The 17,913-nt window shown below is 52.2% G+C and overlaps 6 protein-coding genes across 6 annotated transcripts; 3 read left to right on the top strand and 3 right to left on the bottom strand.

Moving 5' to 3' along the window:
• Positions 1 to 444: 444 nt before the first annotated feature.
• CGCS363_v010531 (uncharacterized protein) lies at positions 445 to 1,755 on the bottom strand (the record flags this gene model as incomplete). Its single annotated transcript, XM_036642380.1, has 4 exons — positions 445 to 797; positions 849 to 910; positions 1,004 to 1,121; positions 1,209 to 1,755. The coding sequence occupies 4 exons, from the start codon at positions 1,753 to 1,755 to the stop codon at positions 445 to 447; spliced, it is 1,080 nt and encodes a 359-aa protein (XP_036491508.1).
• Positions 1,756 to 3,783: 2,028 nt separating this feature from the next.
• Positions 3,784 to 5,656, top strand: citC-0 (Dehydrogenase citC; the record flags this gene model as incomplete). Its single annotated transcript, XM_036642379.1, has 2 exons — positions 3,784 to 3,870; positions 3,929 to 5,656. The coding sequence occupies 2 exons, from the start codon at positions 3,784 to 3,786 to the stop codon at positions 5,654 to 5,656; spliced, it is 1,815 nt and encodes a 604-aa protein (XP_036492574.1).
• Positions 5,657 to 5,807: 151 nt separating this feature from the next.
• On the bottom strand, positions 5,808 to 7,553 carry CGCS363_v010529 (putative extracellular serine carboxypeptidase; the record flags this gene model as incomplete). Its single annotated transcript, XM_036642378.1, has 2 exons — positions 5,808 to 6,246; positions 6,301 to 7,553. 2 exons carry the CDS (start codon positions 7,551 to 7,553, stop codon positions 5,808 to 5,810), a joined length of 1,692 nt encoding a protein of 563 aa, XP_036492449.1.
• Positions 7,554 to 9,208: 1,655 nt separating this feature from the next.
• Positions 9,209 to 9,550, top strand: CGCS363_v010528 (uncharacterized protein; the record flags this gene model as incomplete). Its single annotated transcript, XM_036642377.1, has 1 exon — positions 9,209 to 9,550. The coding sequence occupies one exon, from the start codon at positions 9,209 to 9,211 to the stop codon at positions 9,548 to 9,550; it is 342 nt and encodes a 113-aa protein (XP_036492448.1).
• Positions 9,551 to 13,783: 4,233 nt separating this feature from the next.
• isp4-0 (Sexual differentiation process protein isp4) lies at positions 13,784 to 16,376 on the top strand (the record flags this gene model as incomplete). The annotated part of the gene is made up of 6 exons (XM_036642376.1): positions 13,784 to 14,074; positions 14,127 to 15,070; positions 15,120 to 15,365; positions 15,420 to 16,132; positions 16,193 to 16,239; positions 16,293 to 16,376. 6 exons carry the CDS (start codon positions 13,784 to 13,786, stop codon positions 16,374 to 16,376), a joined length of 2,325 nt encoding a protein of 774 aa, XP_036492086.1.
• A 244-nt stretch (positions 16,377 to 16,620) lies between these two features.
• On the bottom strand, positions 16,621 to 17,814 carry CGCS363_v010526 (uncharacterized protein; the record flags this gene model as incomplete). The annotated part of the gene is made up of 3 exons (XM_036642375.1): positions 16,621 to 16,974; positions 17,028 to 17,346; positions 17,402 to 17,814. The coding sequence occupies 3 exons, from the start codon at positions 17,812 to 17,814 to the stop codon at positions 16,621 to 16,623; spliced, it is 1,086 nt and encodes a 361-aa protein (XP_036491427.1).
• Between the last annotated feature and the right edge of the window lie 99 nt (positions 17,815 to 17,913).

The raw sequence follows: 17,913 nt of genomic DNA, 5'->3' as shown, positions 1-17,913 counted from the left end.
ATCTACTTATATTCTAAGTATACCTATAACTTAACTTATTTAGATAAGTACTTATAGGTATCTATAGTATAAGTAATTTAAAGCTTAGTGAAGGCTTTCAGATTAGATAAAATTCAAAAAGTCTATGAAATACTGGAAAGTGGCGGCGGTGGAGCAAAGTTGGTTGTTATGATATCTGAAGATTAGCCTCTGATTACGGAGGCGGAATTGACTGCTCGTCCAAACTTAGCCTATCTCCCCGCCGCTCGCGTGACGACGGGTAAGCTTAAAGCACAGAGCCACATTCCGCGGTGTTCGACGCCAAGCACGGGTCCGGCAGAATTCTTTCACGATGGGGAATGACATGGGCCCTGCCAGTGGGTATTCGTACGATCATAATCATAATTGATTGCGCTGCCCTATCCACCGCCAGACCGCTCGCACTCTTATCCCTCCGACATCCGATCACCTCTTCAACGGCGTTTGTGACTGGCTTTCATCGTCCTCCGTCCACCAGAATTCCGTCTTTTTCTGGATACCAGGCTGTAAAGGTATATCGCTATTTGAGCTTCTGGTCTCGGATCCCCGTCTGCGCGAACGGACCATCGTCGACGGTACTTCGAATTGGTCGCCTCGGAGTTTACTGTTGACATAACCCGACTCGGTGGGATTCGAACGGCCGGTTGAGCCAGGGATCGCGTGGGAGTCGTTGCTCCCGAAGAAATGGACCCATATCGACCGCGAGAGGGCCAAGTTCGCTGCGATGATGCCCAGGAAGAGCTCGAGGTTTGACCAGATTCCGGCAATGCAGTATGCCCCTGTCCAAACTTTGTAAGATATCACTTGACAAGGCAGAATGGGAGACTTACAGCTCAGATCGGTGGTGTTAATACCAAGAGATGCGGCTCTTGCAATACCAAAGCCAGTTGCACTGTATTTTAAGTTAGCTGTAGAACTGAAACAGAGAGGCTAGCCCGTAGAGAGGGAAGATCCGCGGCGTTTGGATGGTGGAAATTGTTCTTACGCTAAGCCCAGTCCCATCAAGAAACACACTGAGACTTTTGTCCGTCTCGGCATATTGACGTTCCAGACGACGGCTAGAGGAAGAAGGGAGCATATCAAATCGGTCAAAACCGAGAAGGCTAGAGGCTCAATGTTAGTTCTCTGGGCGAACGATAGACCCGTTGGTCTGAAGATTTTAGCATTATTGGTAAACTGGATCAACGTACCAATTGTAGCCCAAATCGAGTAAATCCTGATCTGTGTTGGCCAGCATTTTGCGGACTTCCCTCTCCAGAAACCCGCAGGCTGACATTCCGCAACCAAGATAATGACCACTCCAAAGTTCGAAACCAAGACTCCTCCCATAATCGTATAAAGCAGGATCTTCAAGATCTTGGTGTCTTTGATCCGCAAAATCAGGAGACAGATCGAGACTTTCAGAAAAGCTACTGCAAGAAACAGTAGAATCTGACCCCACCACCCGTACATGTTGATCATCATGTAGTCATAGTCGCCGAGATAGACGCGGTGTCTGCCGTTGCCATACTGTTGTTGCTTGACCACGAACGCAAATCGTACAATCGAGACCCCACTCGCTATGAGAATCGTCCAGTCGTCCCAACCAAGCTTTCGATTCGCTGCTCGAACCCATATTCGAGCACCGGTGGTGATGATCATGAGTGCCGTCAGGACAGCTGCGGTTGCAACGGAGGCGGGACCGATGTCCTCGTCGGGAGGGAGCGCCTCGTCTCGTTGAAGGATGCTTGTCGACATTGTCAGGATCGATTTGAGATTCCCCATGGCTGGCTTTTCGCATCGACGCTGTTCAACAGAACAGTCTTACTCTTGACTTCAGCGTGGTGTTCAAAGCCACAAAATTCGACAAATCTAGGGCTAGTCGGTGCACGAGGCTGGGTTCTATATGTCCATCGTGCGGTCCGACCGACAGCCTGCCACAGTATTCTGTTTGATACACATATTCTGCAAGGACTCTTTGCCAGACCGGGTAGGCAATTCGTCCGACTGTTCAAGGGCGAATTCGCTGGGGGTCCCAGATATTGCGACACCACTCGGTCAAGGCATGGCCATTCAAACGTGCCAGATGGCATTAGACTTTCCGCCCGCAGAGGCTTCGAAGCGCGGAAGAATGCAGCGGAAGGCCTCCCCAGAGTGCGGAATCTCCTGTGCGACCAGCGTGCCACGCAGTCGCGCAGATAAGTGCAAGGGATGCCAATGCCCTCGGTTGGGGCCCTTGTTGGTTGTTTTCAGGCTTCCTGACTCGCATCTCCACTGAATGTCTGGGCATTATTTTAGGAAGGCAAGTGAGATCGGAAAAGCCCCAGCGAGAGAGACGAACCGGTCGCAGGGCACATGAGACATCACAAAGTTCCTTGCGCAGAGGGCAACGGCCGGAGAAAGCTCGTGAGACGTGCCGGACTGGAGGTGTTCTTCCGGATCTTTTGCGCTCTTACTGACGGAGTAACTGCATCGTGACATGTCCCAACGTTGGGGCATCTGAATCCCGGGGAAAACTTGTTTTTGAGGGGGAGGTGATGTCCATGATGACTGCGGCGGATTGGGAAAAGATGCCAGGTAGTTCCAATTAAATTCAATAAACTGCATGGACTTTCGAACAAGGCACGTCCATGGAAGCTGGAGCCAAAGCTCCTGGGATCTGCCGTACCGACGGTCCAGCCCGCCTTCAGGTGACTAATGGTGGACATCGCGAGAATCCACTGCATCATCAACTACTTCGAATTACGGATAATGTTGACTGACTGCGGTCCAAGAGGTCTTTCGAGTACTTCTCGTAAGACCACGACAGAATTGATGGGAGTGATGATTGATAACTGCAGGCGAGCAAATACAAACCGGCACGCAACCTCAATTGAGGCCTGTTGCTCGCTTATCCACATTCTTCAGCACAACCAAATTCGCCCCTTTCCGCGCCGCCTTGGCGCATGCTCGTGTGGGATTCGCAAGAACAGAACCCGAGTATTCCCTGTCACTTTCAGTGAACGTTAAGCAGAACTTCTTCCCGCAGCTGCCGCTGTCGCTACCGGCGTGGAGTTTGTGTTAGGGGGCACGACCGGGGTAAACTGCCGAATCCCTGTCACAACGCCCGACAACAGTGGCACCCCTCTTCTTCTCCCTCCCCAAAAACATGGCAGTTGGGAGAGAAAACACATTGGACCCTGGGAACACTCAAGGTTGCGAGTGGCGTCCAATATCTGGGCGGTGTTCTCTAGCAATGAAACCTCACCGGATTCCCATCTTCACCCCACTCGGGAGTCAACCTGACCATTCAAACTCGGGTTTACCCCCAGACTGCTCTCCGAGGAGCTGGCCAATCCGTCTGCGTGTTGCGATGCATCTGCAAGGGCCAGTATGGCGGTTCGTTGGAACCAACCCTGCCTTTCTCGGGACCTTTGCCTTGGGATGGGACGATGTGATTGATCAAACGGCAAATTGAATCGCTTTATCGCGCATCGGCTTGTCATGGCACCCCAGGATCTTTCGTACAAAAGGGTTGACGGAACCTTTTCCGGAGCAACCGTACGAACCTCACCCCCTCCTGTTTACCTGACTCAAGGGCCATTTCAAGCTCGTGTTAAGCAGCTTGAGATCGTCGTCGACACCCTTTCCCTCGACGTTCGTGCCACCCTCTAACCCTCGAGAGGTACGTTCGTCTCATACTCACAGCCTTACGCGTCGCATCAACGGCATGGATTCCCTGGAGTCTAGAACCGCATCGTCACAACTCATCTGGCGCACGGATAGCTAATATCAGCCGTAGCCAACATGCTCCCTGCCACTATACTCACGGCCCTGCTGGCGACCGTCGCGGCCGCGGCTCCTGAGAAGCGAGCCGCTGAGGCCTATGACTATGTACGTGTCATGTAGCAAGCTGAAAAGCCAAGTTGGACTAAAAGCTGACAATGTGAAGATCATTGTCGGAGGCGGTACCGCGGGCCTGGCCCTCTCAACCCGCCTGAGCCTGGGCCTGCCCAATGCGACAGTCCTTGTTATCGAGGCAGGCGAAGCAGGTCTTGGGGATGAACGCATCGAGATCCCTGGACGCAGAGGCACGACATTCGGTACCAAGTACGACTGGAACCTGACGACCGTGCCCCAAGAAGGGTCCGACGGGCGCGTTTGGGTCCAGACGCGAGGCCATGTTCTGGGTGGCAGTTCCGCGCTGAACCTCTTTTCGTACGACAGAGCGTCTGCCCATGAGTACGATGGCTGGGAAGAGCTGGGAAACCCTGGTTGGAACTGGGATTCGATGCGCGCCGCTATGATGAAGTCCGAGAACTTTACTTCGGCCAACACGCAGTATTATACAGGAAGTGAGGGTGTGGGAGATTCGGGCCCGATCAAGGCGCTGATAAACCGCCTTATCCCCGAGCACCAAGCTGGGTTGATACCTGTGATGAACAGCCTCGGTATCGAAACTAACTTGGAATCGTTGAACGGCAATTCCTTGGGCGTTCTATACTCGCCTAACAGCATCGAGCCAACCCACTACAACCGGTCTTATAGCGCCAACTCCTATCTTCCTTTGGCTGGAACAAACCACTTTGTGTTGACAGAGTCCAAGGTTGCCAAGGTTAACCTCAAGCCTACATCCGACGGAAACCATCAAGCTACAGGTGTTACACTAGTCGACGGAACCACCCTGACAGCCCGTCGCGAGGTCATTGTTTCAGGCGGTGGTCTTCTCAGCCCTTCTATCTTGGAGAACTCTGGTATCGGTAGCTCTGATGTGCTTTCCGCTGCAGGTATTGAGCAGATCATCAACCTCCCAGGCGTCGGCGAGAACCTCCAAGACCACATCCGAATCCAAAGCTCATACGAGCTCAGCAAGAACTACACCGGATACGATCGCCTCAAGTACGACACTGCGTATGCTGCCGAGCAACTGCAACTGTGGTGGGATGGCAAGACGTCGATGTACGGATACTCTGGCAGCGGCTACACGTTCACCAACTGGAACCAGGCTCTCGGCGACGAGGGTGAGGCGGACATGCTTGCGCTTGCTCACGAGGCCGTGGGGGCTTCCGATCATCCAGTCGAGCAAAAGAAGCTTCAGTGGTTGAACGATACCACTGTGCCACAACTCGAGATCCTATTCAGCGATGGATATACTGGCGTCAAGGGATACCCCGCACAAGGGACTGATGGGTACGGCAAGGACTACGTGACTCTCATCGCTGCCATCATGCACCCTCTGAGCCGTGGGAACGTCCACATCAACGCCTCCAACCCACTGGGTCCACCTCTTATTGATCCCAAGTATCTATCTCACGAGTACGACCTGCAAGCAGCCATCCAAGCCATCAAGAAGTGTCGTGAGGTTGCGCTCACAGAGCCTCTAAGATCAACTTGGATCTCAGAGTATGAACCCGGCTTGAACACTACCACAGATGCCCAGTGGAGGGACTTTGCCCTCAAGACAGCTTTATCGATCTACCATCCCGTTGGCACCTGCGCCATGCTTCCGAAGCAGGATGGTGGAGTTGTTGACCCAACTCTTAAGGTCTATGGAACGACGAATCTACGGGTCGTTGACGCCAGCATCATGCCTGTGTTGATCTCAGCTCATATTCAGACTGCGGTCTATGGCATCGCCGAGAGAGCCGCTGAGATCATCATTAATGCGGCCACGAAATGAGCTTGACAATGTGAATAATCATGACGACATGCCTCGGATTATGCCGAGTCATTATGGATTATGTACCCAATGAATTGAAGTTGATCATACTATATGCCTCTGTCCCTTCTGCAGCGCGTGATGTCAGGCTCTTGGGACTATCAGTAGGTTGCTACTTGGAACCGTTCGCTTCCTTCCACTCGTTGAGCCAAGCTGTTACAAACTCGACCTCAAATGCCTGGGCCTCCTTGACGGGTCCAGGTGGCAAGTCGGCCGTGGTCTCGTTCTTGAACAGGCCATTCTCATCCCAATGATGTACCGCTCCTCCCCCGATGACAAGGTTGGGCTCGGTGATGGTTGACTCCGGCCGAGGCAATCCAATCTTGTTCGGAGTCGCCTGTCTCCACGGGTCCGATTCTCCATCAATGATTGCTACGCGGGGGTAACTGAAGTTATAGGCACCATATTTGTTGATGGCCTCCACGTCAGGTAGTGTTGTCACGTTGAATGCCTTGCGGCAGATCTGAGTTGTGTAGTTGAGGTCGATGAGACGTGAGATCAGTGGCAATTGAGTCTCAGGGACACCGGAGCCAGTTTGGAGGTATCCCCACCTTGACATCTAACGTTAGCCACCAGATCGCTGGAGAATATGTCAATTAACTTACTGCGTGCAGTATTGCCAGGACCATAGTCGCCAGGTTTGCCGGAGATCGTCCGCAGAATACGCGTCGTCGTCCCCGGAGCCGAAGCAGTCGTCCTGATCCTGCCCACGGCAGGAGGCAACCGTTGTGAAGTTGACGTAGCCAATGTAGTTCTTGAAGCGTGTCGCCAACTCCTCGACCTCGGACTCATACCCGCCAACGGCGAGCAGTTCTCGGACTGCACCATCCAGACTCTCCGTTCCTGGCCAGTAGACCTCATCGGAAGTCATGTTCGCGCAGTAACGCAGGAAAGCCCTGCTATCAATCGCGGGGTCCCAGTTGCGGCCTTGCAGGCCGCTGATCCCGCCATTGATCGTGCTCGCAAAGTCGGCACTGCTCGTCACGTTTTCGAGTCCGAAGGCGGTCTTAAGAAGGACGATGTCGTCCGCAGTGGTATTACCCTTTTGAAGCAAGATGTTGTCAACGACGTGAGTCAGCTTCTGCGTCGTCTCGGCACATCCCTCGGGCGCGTAGAGTCGTGCAGCTTCGTAGTACTCCCAGTAGTCTACGACAGCCGCCGTAACGCCCGACGACGAGATCGCGCCCCAGAAAACTTCCGGGTATAGCTTGCGCAAAAAGGCGACGAAGGCGCCGGCATAGGAGCCTCCATACAGAATCCAGGGGGTGTCGGGAGCGGTTAGGCTAATGTTCGCGAGCTTTCCAGGGAAGACGACATTCTGCGCAAAGTACGCTGTATCAGCCAAGGCCTGGTCGGTGGTCAAGAACCGCAAATTCTCAGTGCTGAAGTCCGGGGTTGGGACACTGTTGCCGTAGTATCGGTGCTCTAATATCACGCCGACTCCGTTGGTTGCCTTGGCCAAAATGGCCACAATGCCCTTCTGCAAGAATGCCAATCGACCCAGCCCGCTGGTTTCGCCCGATGCGAGCGCAATCACCGGACCGCCGGGCTTGTAAAACCGGTCGTCGTACCAGTACCGCAGCGGGAACGAAGCGTTTGAGTGCGGCTCGTAGAGCGAATCGTTGTGAAAATGGTCGACTGGCACTGACAAGTTGTAGGCGCGGTAGAGTGTTGTGGGATCCGGCGCTCCAACTGCAGTGTCGTTGGCGAGCAATCGGAACACTTCCGGCGCTGCAGACTCAGGTTCCGATTCGCGAGCGATGCTCTTCCGAATCTCCGGAAGACTCAGCTGGGGACCCAGAGCAGCCGAAACTCTGATAAAGCAGAGAAGGCCGGCGGCCAACCATGAAGGAGCCATCATTGAGGGCGATCTTTGAACGACCAAGATGGGACGAACTTCAGATGAACGCTGGACGCGGCAATAAGCTCCCGACCGGCGGGTGCGCCGTTATTTGTGCCATTTGCGCAACCAACGCTCGCTGATCTCTCCCGTGGACTCCGTGGTGTCATACGAGCCTCCAGGGGATCGATTGCGTTTGGCCCTAGCCAATGTTACCTCCCTTATCGAAATGTATTGTCACCTCAAATACCACCAACCATTTATGTGAGCGTAGCGATTTCGACCTTCCCGATATGCACAAACCCGTGCACGTTTTGCGGGTAGCCAAGAGGAAACACCTGGCTTTCGACGTCATGGATCCTTGCCTGTGTGACCCCTCATTACAGTGAGTAACATCTCGGGCAGTCGGGTGAGATCTGCATTTCGGCAGCTCTTGAGGGGGAATGATTTCGACTTGCCGATGAATACTCAATTGCTGCTCGGTTCAGACTGCGGCTCCCAAGGTGTGCGATCCACAACTTCAGCCCGGTCGCCGGCCGGCGGGGGCCAAAATATTCGCTCGGCAGCATTCCCCGCCCACGGATCTACAACTGGACTCGGTGCCTTCGGTTGCTGCCGAGACTCCAGCGAATCGTTTGTCTCGCTGTAATTACCAATTCCATTGTTCTTCATAGCTGCGGAATGGCGGCGATTGAGGATCTGATGTGATTATGTGGCAACCAGCCTTGGGAATCTCAAGAAGTGAGAGATAGCCATCCAAGGCTAATTCGCTCTGCAATGGTTGCTACAGCTTACTATGAAGGCCAATATTACGCAACCGCCTTCCGGCCGGTCAATTCAAGATGGAGTGTCGCCGTGAATACCAAAGATTTAATACATGTGCAGATTGCAAAGCCGTTCCTTTTCCCAAGTTTCGCTTGCTCAACTTAAGGTGCGGCAAAGCATGGGGATTTGAGTGGGTTTTCGATGTCCTGGTTAGGGAGTCCCCATGGGGAACCCCAACTTTCCAAACACATTGCTTGTGATTCTACGAACATTCAATGGAAGTCTGATGAGCCAGAATGAAGGAAGCAAGCGTACAATAAATGTAAAGCGCAGGCTGCTGCCGCTCCCAACATGACAGCCACAATCACAGACCACCAGTCCTGACTCGACATGAGACGACACTCAGCCCCCAAGACTCGCGCTGCCCCCACTGTGCCACTGGACCGGACACTTCGGTCAACTAAAAGTCCATGATGTTTAATTTATTTGCCTTTGATCAGCAATCCGCCAGCACGGTTCCGTCTCGTCTCATCTCGCCCTACCCGGGAAAAGATGGGTCACCAAGGCGAATATTGCCAGAACGCAGGCTGAAAATCCGAACTCTATCTCGCTAGTTCGTCTCATCCCAATGTTTTAGATGAAACAGAGCAGAGCTAGTTGTCCGGTCTCTCTCAACTTGCTCGCAACAGATTAACTATTCAACTAATGATAACTTCAAATAGCTATACGATGAACTCAAATAGACAAAAATGACTCGGAAAAGAGGCCAAACTGAGCCTCAACTCAAGAGGCTATAAAGTCTTGAACTTGTTCAACCTGTTTAGCGATTCATCTCACCGGCTCCAGCGACATCCACTCGTTACCAGATTCAATCGTTTTCCCGAAGTGACCACTCACCACCAATCAAAATGCGTTTCTCTACCCTCGCCGCTGCCGCTCTTGTTTCTGTCGCCTCTGCCGACTTCACATCCTACTGCTGTGGCAACTCCGCGCCCTTGACAACGGGTGACATTGCCTGGGCTCTGGACCCCAAGAACGGCCGCTCTACCGAGCTGGGTATCGCCGGAGGTGCCAAGTACAACTACAGAGTTGGCATGTGCACGTTTGGCGGCGACACACCCATGGCTTGCGGCAAGTACACAACCACCGCTCGCACATCTGAGCGTGCCGGCACTCAACTCAAGAACGGCCATCTCTCTTGCGACGATCCTTTGTACATGAAGGCCAATCTCTGGGTCTGCCCGTTCTAGATACCCACACTAAGAACAGGTGAGAGTGAGCTCCTATCTCTTGGCATAATAAGCTGTCATACTAACTTGCATAGTAGAAACCCTTCAAGGTTCATTCCTTCCGCTTAGCACCCAGGCGCTGTCTTGATGTCGGAAGGTTGGGTCCAGGTCATTTAAAACTGGGCTTCAGCAGGAATCTCATTGTATATATTCACTTCCATGACGGCACTCGCACATGTCCATGAGGCTCGTCTCGATACCCGGAGAATAAAACAACCAATTTGATATCATTATGAGATTAAGTTATAACTTGTGACGACTTTATTTGACGATGTTGGACCGCGTACACTAGAGAGTCTGCGTCTCGCGAACATCAAACAGCCCACGGGAATAGAGATGTTATCGTGTCAGCTTGTAGCTGATCCACGAGTACTACGTTTTCCGCATTCGCCCATCCATAGCACAGCTCTGATTATTGTGTTTAACACCAAGCCAAACTGATGGTCTGCGAGCCCATGATAAAGCTGTGATTGAAGACAGTCCCAAATAGATATTGAAATGTAGTCATCTGATGAGGCAAGTGGTAATCTCTAAGAAAACGCAAATATGAACTTCTCCCTTCCTCACCACGCAAGAAATTCGAGCTGATGCAAGTAGCTGTAGTACAACGTATACGCCATCGCGAAGTTGTGTGGGCGCGTAGCCTTATCTAGGCCACATTGCAAAGTCGTCAGAGACAAGACACCTCGAGGCCCTGGTCAACTTGTTGCCGTACGCCGTACATGTTGACTTCTGTGCATTGACTGATGCCATTACTGATTGTTACGCAAACTTGACTGTTTGTACATATTGCAAGGCACGGTCGGCTTCGACACAGGTACGCCCCTCCCCCAATGATGCCAGTCAATGGTTCTCAGTCCTGAGAAATCTAGGATAAGTGATCCCAATCTCCGCACTGTCCACGGTTGTTCTGACACCAGGTCCATGGGTTGCCGAAGTGTCTGCAGCGGTAATTGGTTGAAGAGGTTGCATCCGCTGGTTAGTTTGGTTAGTTTCCGCTCTTCGGACGTGCCACAGTGGTCTATGCTCACGTTGGCAGTAAATGGAGGCTCCAGATCCCGTATCACAAGGGCAGCAATCGCGATTCTTGACGCACTCAGCTGGAAAGAACAAAATATTAGCGGGACAAATTTTCAAGTTGCTTGGGAGCTGCGCTTACCTCCAAGGCCCTTGTGAAGTTGAGGGTCCTGAGCACTTGCCGTCGCGAAGACCAGAGTCAAGCCGGTTAAGATGGAGAATCTCATTTTGACTGTTGTTGTGATTGGTAACAAAATTAAGAGTAATCGTGATGTGAAGTAGAACATGCTGGCTGTGAGGGCTTGGCTACCATCTCAAGCTTTATAGTCGCCTTTACCGAGAGAAAGGCTTAACAAAGCTTATGCTGAGATCCGGCCGAACCGAAATGAGGACTGACTGTGGGGTTTCCGAGACAATGTCCGGCGTGTTGGGCTGTGCAGAAGGCGTCGTTCTCCATCTGGACTGAGCGAAAGCTTTCTGTACGGTTTAGGCTTCTCGTCGGGGTCATCGTGGTCTGGTTGTTACAAGCCGGAAGCGTCGATCGTAAAGTTGGAAAAATGACGACTCCATGTTTGTGCATTCTCCGGTGCTTCCAGATTTCCGCAGGGAAGACAGACAAACCTAATTATAGTGCGGGCACTTTTCATAGTCAAGAGCATTGAACGGCTTTAAGTTTCAGTAGCAGTAATTGGCCCGAGACCTTCTTCTACACGATAATTACTGGCACCATGCTGCAGTATGTCGTGTGAGAACTGTAGCACGTCGACCTCGCATGGTAGTGTGTTGAGGAGTCGTTAGGTAGCTTTTCTGAGTGCTATTCGAGTCTCGAGCTTATGGTGCCCCGTGCATGGAAAACTGCATCGACAGAGAAGTTGGAAAATGTCTACTGTCTACTGCCCACAGGCTTTATCATACAACAGGAAGTTCAAAGTCCGTATCGGACCGGGCGGCAACCAAACAAGAGACTAAAAGGGGGTTGCGTGGTTGGCCAGAAGGCATGCGTTGTCTTCCTGGAGTGGATTTTCCCGCCGATACAGGGAAGCCCCTCGTGTCAGACGCACGCCTCTACGTGAAGCTTTTCGTCCAAAGACACGTCCAAAGTCCAACTGGGATCTTCCCCTAGGATCTACAATCTCGGATCATATGATTTGCAGCTATTCCAGGCTCCCGAGACGATCGCATCAGGCACCGTGGTCATCCGAACCCACGGGTTTGGGACCGTGCTTATAAAATGCTTCGTGTTAAGCGCATGACTCGAATATGCGTTGGTATGTGCTTCAACGCTTGATGCCGCGTGTCCGGATTCTGGTCGGAGATGGAGTCGATATCTGCTACAACGTATCCAGGGCAATGCCGTGCTCAGTGAAAGTCCAAAGCAGGCTGTAGACTGATATTCTGATCATCTTCTAGACGGCTGAATGCTGAGCGAGTGCTTCGCACATCGCCTTCGCAACAGGCTTTCTCAAGAAGGAACCCGTGTCTCGCAATCGCCGTTGCCTTCAGTCAAGCTATCCCCTAGCATTAGGTATTCATTCAGTACCTTGGCTGAGTCAGTAACAACTAGCTATGCAACTCCTAATACCCTACGCAGCCCCCTTCAACAACCAAACCACCTTCTTCACTACCTTCAGAGTGAATAAGAGACGGCTTCGCAGTCGTGACACCAACATGGTGGATGACATCTTTGCAACTAGCCCCCGATCGTCGATGGAGATTTATTATTATCTTCATTCCCCAATGTCGAGGGTTATGGTACCTTACTGATGCTGATAAATTCTTCATTGTTTCAAGACGTTGGGCAGCCGCCTCTCCGCTCACCTATCCCGCTGCACTTAATTGCCTCTTCACAACATGCTGATTTGCGTGGTTTCTGACACTTATTAATCGCTATCAACTTCGTCTCGGCAGCTTCATTGATGTCCTATGACTAGCACATAGTAGCTTGACTTGAACGGGAAAGGTAACGTTCGCAGGACGCACAAAAAGGCTGCGAAAATCTGGGTGTGGATATTGATTTGCATCACCAACTGCTCCACCACCACTGTTGAGCAATCCTACACCTTTGCCTCGGCCTCTTCGCTTTCCGATGTCTTTTGTCAAAGACGTAGTCGACAACAATGGGGCGCCATAACAACAAATATATCTACACGCGCGCGAAATGGACTACGGTCGGACACACGGGCGATGTAGATTACTGAACTTAGACGGGTCCATTCATGAAGCCCCGGTCAACTCGGGTTGTTCCAAGGCGCACAAACACGACTTCCAATTGGATCCTCACTCTCGTCATCTGAATCCGCAGCCGCCAATGACAGCCCTTCTAGTGCTGCTTACCGGCACAGCCATTAGCTTCTTTACAAAAGAACCTATGCTGGAAGGATTTTGACGTCAGATTAACCTCTATGGCACTTTTGGTATCGCGGTTTGGCTACTTATTAGAGTATGCCTGTTAGCCGGAGGCATACGCCTTCTCGTTGTGAATGAGCCGATGTTTCTCTCATTCGGCTTCTCCAATTTGTGTCAAGAGATCAGCGCAGAAACGCTTCCATATAAGCCTGTAATGGATCAAAGCCGCTTCGTTGCGAGAATGGCACGATGAACCAGGAAGCCCTCGCGCCAGACTCTGCCGCGCAGAAACCAATTCCATCCCGGAAAGTGGCTGATTTGTCGCAAGCTTCCGACGCTCTCGCCATGCCGGACCGGCGCGCTAGACAAACGATCCCAGTCGCCTTCCTTATCGAGTGCGAGGATCCCCGCAACGGCAGATAAAGCCAAGAAATTCAATTGGCCAATGCCTGTGAATGACCTGAATGACAGCAGAGAATGGAGGGTCAACCTGGCCAGAACTACGCCGGTTTGCCGGTTATCCCTCTCTATCGCTGGGGAAATTGGGAAACAAACGCATCGCGGCCCTTCGAGAACGCCACTCATCGGCTGTCTCCAGTCTCGGGGTAGTTGATAGGAAAGATAAGATGGAACTTATGCAAGGGTCTAGTGAATTCCATATCCGCGCAGTACGCGTCCGATGGAGGCGGTCCCGGAGAGTGTGATCATTCATTAATGCCAACGATGCCGCGCCGGGCGCTACTCGCTTGGCTTTTCTTGGCTGCTGTCTCTTAATTCCCCGATCACACTGCTCGTCGCATTCTGCTTAGAGGCTCTGCAGACGCTTTCACAATGGCGGCCGACATCAGCCATACGCCTCCTACTTACGAGGACCCCGAGAAGTCCGGCGCGTTTGACAAACTTGGGCTCAAGACGGCGCACAATGTCCACGGTCACGATGTCGAGCTCGAGAACGGACACCTTGCGGAGTTGGAGGTCGACATGGAACATGTTCTGGAGAAAGTAGACGAAGGAAACTACGATGACGATACTTCGCCATTTCCTCAGGTTCGAGCGGTGGTGCCGGAGACGGATGATACCGCCATCCCCGTCAACACCTTTCGCGCCTGGTTTCTCGGTATTGTACGATGTTTCTGGCCATGAATTGACAAGACAGCCATGCTGACTGAAACAGGTCTTCGTCTTCCTCGGTGCCGGCGTCAATCAGTTCTTCTCGCTCCGATACCCGGGTGTTCATATCGTTTCCCTCGTCGCAGAGCTGTTGGCCTTCCCCATTGGCGTCGCGCTCGCCAAGGTACTACCTATCAACCGGTTCAACCCCGATCGCCACTTCAACATCAAGGAACATGCCCTCGTCACTATCATGTCGAATGTTTCATTCGGCTTCGGCTCGGCAGACGCGACGAACCTGATCCAAGCAGCCAGACTCTATGGCTTCAAGATTCCCGCCGGATTCTCTGTCTTGGTGGTGTTGTGCTGCCAACTGAGCGGATACGCCGTCGCCGGCCTTGCGATTCCCTGGCTCGTCAAGCCCGCTAGTATGATCTGGCCTGGCGTACTCAGCAACGTCGCTCTTCTCAGTTCGCTGCACTCGCGAGCTAACGCAGTCGCCGATGGCTGGAGAATCACCCGTGTCAAGTTCTTCATGATCGTCGGCGGGTGCGCTTTTGTGTGGTACTGGTTTCCAGGCCTGATTTTCACCGGTCTCAGCTATTTCACATGGATCTGCTGGATCGCACCGAACAACTTGGCAGTCAACCAGGTCTTTGGTATGGTCACTGGCATGGGCCTGTTCCCTCTGACCTTCGACTGGTCAATGGTCGCGTACAACACAAACCCGCTGCTGAGTCCCCACTGGGCGGCTCTGAATGTCTTCTTCGGTTTTGCCATCTTCTTCTGGGTCGTGACTCCGGCTATCTATTACACGAACACTTGGTTCACTTCGTACATGCCCTTCTGCACGGCGGACGTGTACGACCGGTTCGGTCAGCTGTACAACGTGACGGAGGTTCTGACCAACAATGAGTTTGACCAGCAGAAGTATTCCAGCTATTCGCCACCCTATCTGCCTGCAACGTTCGCGTTCGTTTACGGTCTGTCTTTTGCTTCAATCACTAGGTACGTTGAAGCAGTTGCGCGCAGCAGGCTTTGTGCTAACATATTACAGTGTCTTGTCGCATGTTTACTTCTTCCATTGGGATGAGATTACGCGCGCTATGAAGGGCACTCTGAAGCTCGACATCCACGCACGTCTCATGCAGTCTTACAAGACCGTCAAGTGGTGGTGGTGGGCTGTCATTCTGCTTGTGGTCTTTGGCATGAGTATTGGAACCGCTGTTGGCTTCGACACTGGTCTCCCTTGGTGGGGTATTATCCTCGGCTTTGTGATACCAGCTGTCTACATGATCCCTTGGTGAGTTTAATCCCCTCCGTCAAATGATCCGCGACGCAAGCTAACAACCTTCAGCGGTATGATCCAGGGCGTTACAAACGTCGACGCGAACCAGCTGAATGTTCTATCCGAATTCATCGGAGGCTACATGTTCCAGGGCAAGCCGATTGCGAACATTCTCTTCAAGATCCTGAGCACCGATGTTGTCGGCCAGGGATTGTACTTTGCACAGGACATGAAGCTTGGCCACTACCTCAAGATTCCTCCTAGGACCCTTTTCTTCGCCCAAGGCCTCGCCACAATCCTTGGTGCCTTGACTCAGACTGGAGTCACATTGTGGATGTTGGGCAACGTTGATGGTATTTGCGAAGAGGATCAGCCCAACGGCTTCTCTTGCCCCAATGGTCGCACTGTCTTCTCGTCTTCAGTCATCTGGGGTCTTGTTGGTCCAGCTCGGCTCTACTCCGTCGGAGCCATCTACTCCGGCCTTCTGCACTTCTTCTGGATCGGACTTATCCTCCCGCCCATCACCTACTTCATCTGGAAGAAGACAAAGTCCGACTTCATTCGCAAGATTAACTGGCCCCTAATCTTCGTCGGAACCTACAACGTGCCCCCTGCGACAGGCATTAACTACTCCTCGTGGTATATCGTCAACTTGTTCTTCAACAAGATCATTTACCGCAAGTTCTACGCCTGGTGGACCAAGTACAACTACGTCCTTGCTGCCGCCTTGGACACCGGCCTGGCGATCAGCGGAATTGTGATCTTCTTTGCTGTCACATATGGTAAGCTTGGGATTGATTCTCAAGTGTTTGCCGGCAAATTGCTAATCCAGATATTTCCAGGTCCAAATGTCAGTTTCCCAGATTGGTGGGGAAACACTGTCTGGCAGGTCCGTAACCCAGCACTTTCTTTGACTAAGAGTAGCAGCTGACTTGCATACAGAATACCGCTGATGGACAGGGACTGCCCTGGCTACAAATGCCTGACGTCGGATATTTCGGACCTGCAAACGGAACTTGGTCGTAATAAGACTGCACTTTTGTAAATGAGTCAATCAGAAGAACGTATTTTACAGCGCACGATAGATGATGTGCTAGTCATCCAATTGATAATCATAGTTGCCAATTTGGTTTGAGAGCATCGATATGGTTACGACGCCTGTTACTACCGCTACACAATTTAGAAGCTAGCCACCTTTCCAGCTGGACACGTCTGTCTTGCTCCTAGCCCATCAACTTTACTCACTCTGATCACCAATGACTGCAATGATTCAATCATCAAGCGCGTATACCTCATCAAGAGTCCCCTGCAGAAGCTTGATCTGATCTTCCAGGAAAGACCTCATGTCCGGAATGTTGAAAGGGCGGCGGGCGACCTCCCGCCCACGCTCTTCCTTCCTCTTGGCCCGAATCCGCTCTTCCAAAATCTCCAGTCGATAGTCAGTGAACTGAGTGTACAGGTCCGACAAGACACTGGTAGTGCGAACGCCGGCTAGTGTGGTCTCGTCCTTGATGAAAGGGGACTTCGCACGGAAAGATGTAACCATGGAGATGCGCTCACGACCCCCAAAGGCCTTCAGCGCCTGGTGCTCGATGTAGCGCCCTTGCATGACGACAGCAGTGCCCTATCAAAACGTCAGAAACAGGTTCCAGTCGAAATCTCCGAGGTCAGCAATACCATGGCCGGTCCGCGGACCTTCTTGATCGTTCCATCCTGAAGCCTGAGAGCGGTTTCGCCCCCGACCATGTCAGAGCAGTCGGAAAGCATGGTCACGACGACGAAGGGATAGCTGTCATAATGCCATGCAACGGCAGAGAGCTTGTCGTCGTCAGATGACCTCCAGTTCTGGACGCTGTTTTCGTTCTCGTCATTGATGGAAACGTTGACATTGCCGATATCGACGTCAACAGCGGGGATAAGCTCGACGCCTGCAATCTCAGCGATTTTGGCGAGGACCTGTGGGGACTTCCAGGCGTCGTAGATGAACGGGGCTCGGCTGCCGCCTTCTTAGCATTATATCGCAAACCCTGGGTCACCTCGGCTGGACTTACTCATGGCCCATCCCGCGAATCATGTTCTTGATGAAGGAAGACTGGTATCGGCAGTCCTTGAGGCATTCATCACTGAACGCCTCGGCTCTCATTTGCTTGATAGCCTCCTCGGTGAACAAGGGGAACGGTTCACAGACTGCCGTGGGTGCGATTCCGTGGCCATCGAGGCCGATCTCCTTCATTGAGTAGATCTTTGACGGTGGCTGGTAGTTTAGGTGCTTCTTGGGATCGAACGGCTCATACTTGGTTGCCTTGGCTTCATCAATGAGGATTTGGGGAATTGGCTCCTTAGGGCGGGTGATTCTCTTGGTTGAAGGGGCGACGACCTTTGGTGCGTCCGGGGATTTCGCAGGGACTGATGCGAAACTCGTGATGGCCGAGGTAGTCTCGATTGGCGATACTGCAGATGGCATTGTGACTGAATTCTTGGTTATCCTGAAGTTGAAAGTTGGTGGGCGGACGCCGATAGCTTGGGTACCTTAGATGTATTACTAGAGTCTGAGTTAATTGAT

Source organism: Colletotrichum siamense, assembly GCF_013390195.1.
Source record: "Colletotrichum siamense strain Cg363 chromosome Unknown KSG_Cg363_contig07, whole genome shotgun sequence".
In the NCBI taxonomy this organism is placed as follows: Eukaryota; Fungi; Ascomycota; class Sordariomycetes; order Glomerellales; family Glomerellaceae; genus Colletotrichum; species Colletotrichum siamense.
Note: the sequence above shows the minus strand (reverse complement) of the source record. Positions and strands in the feature narration are given on the sequence as shown.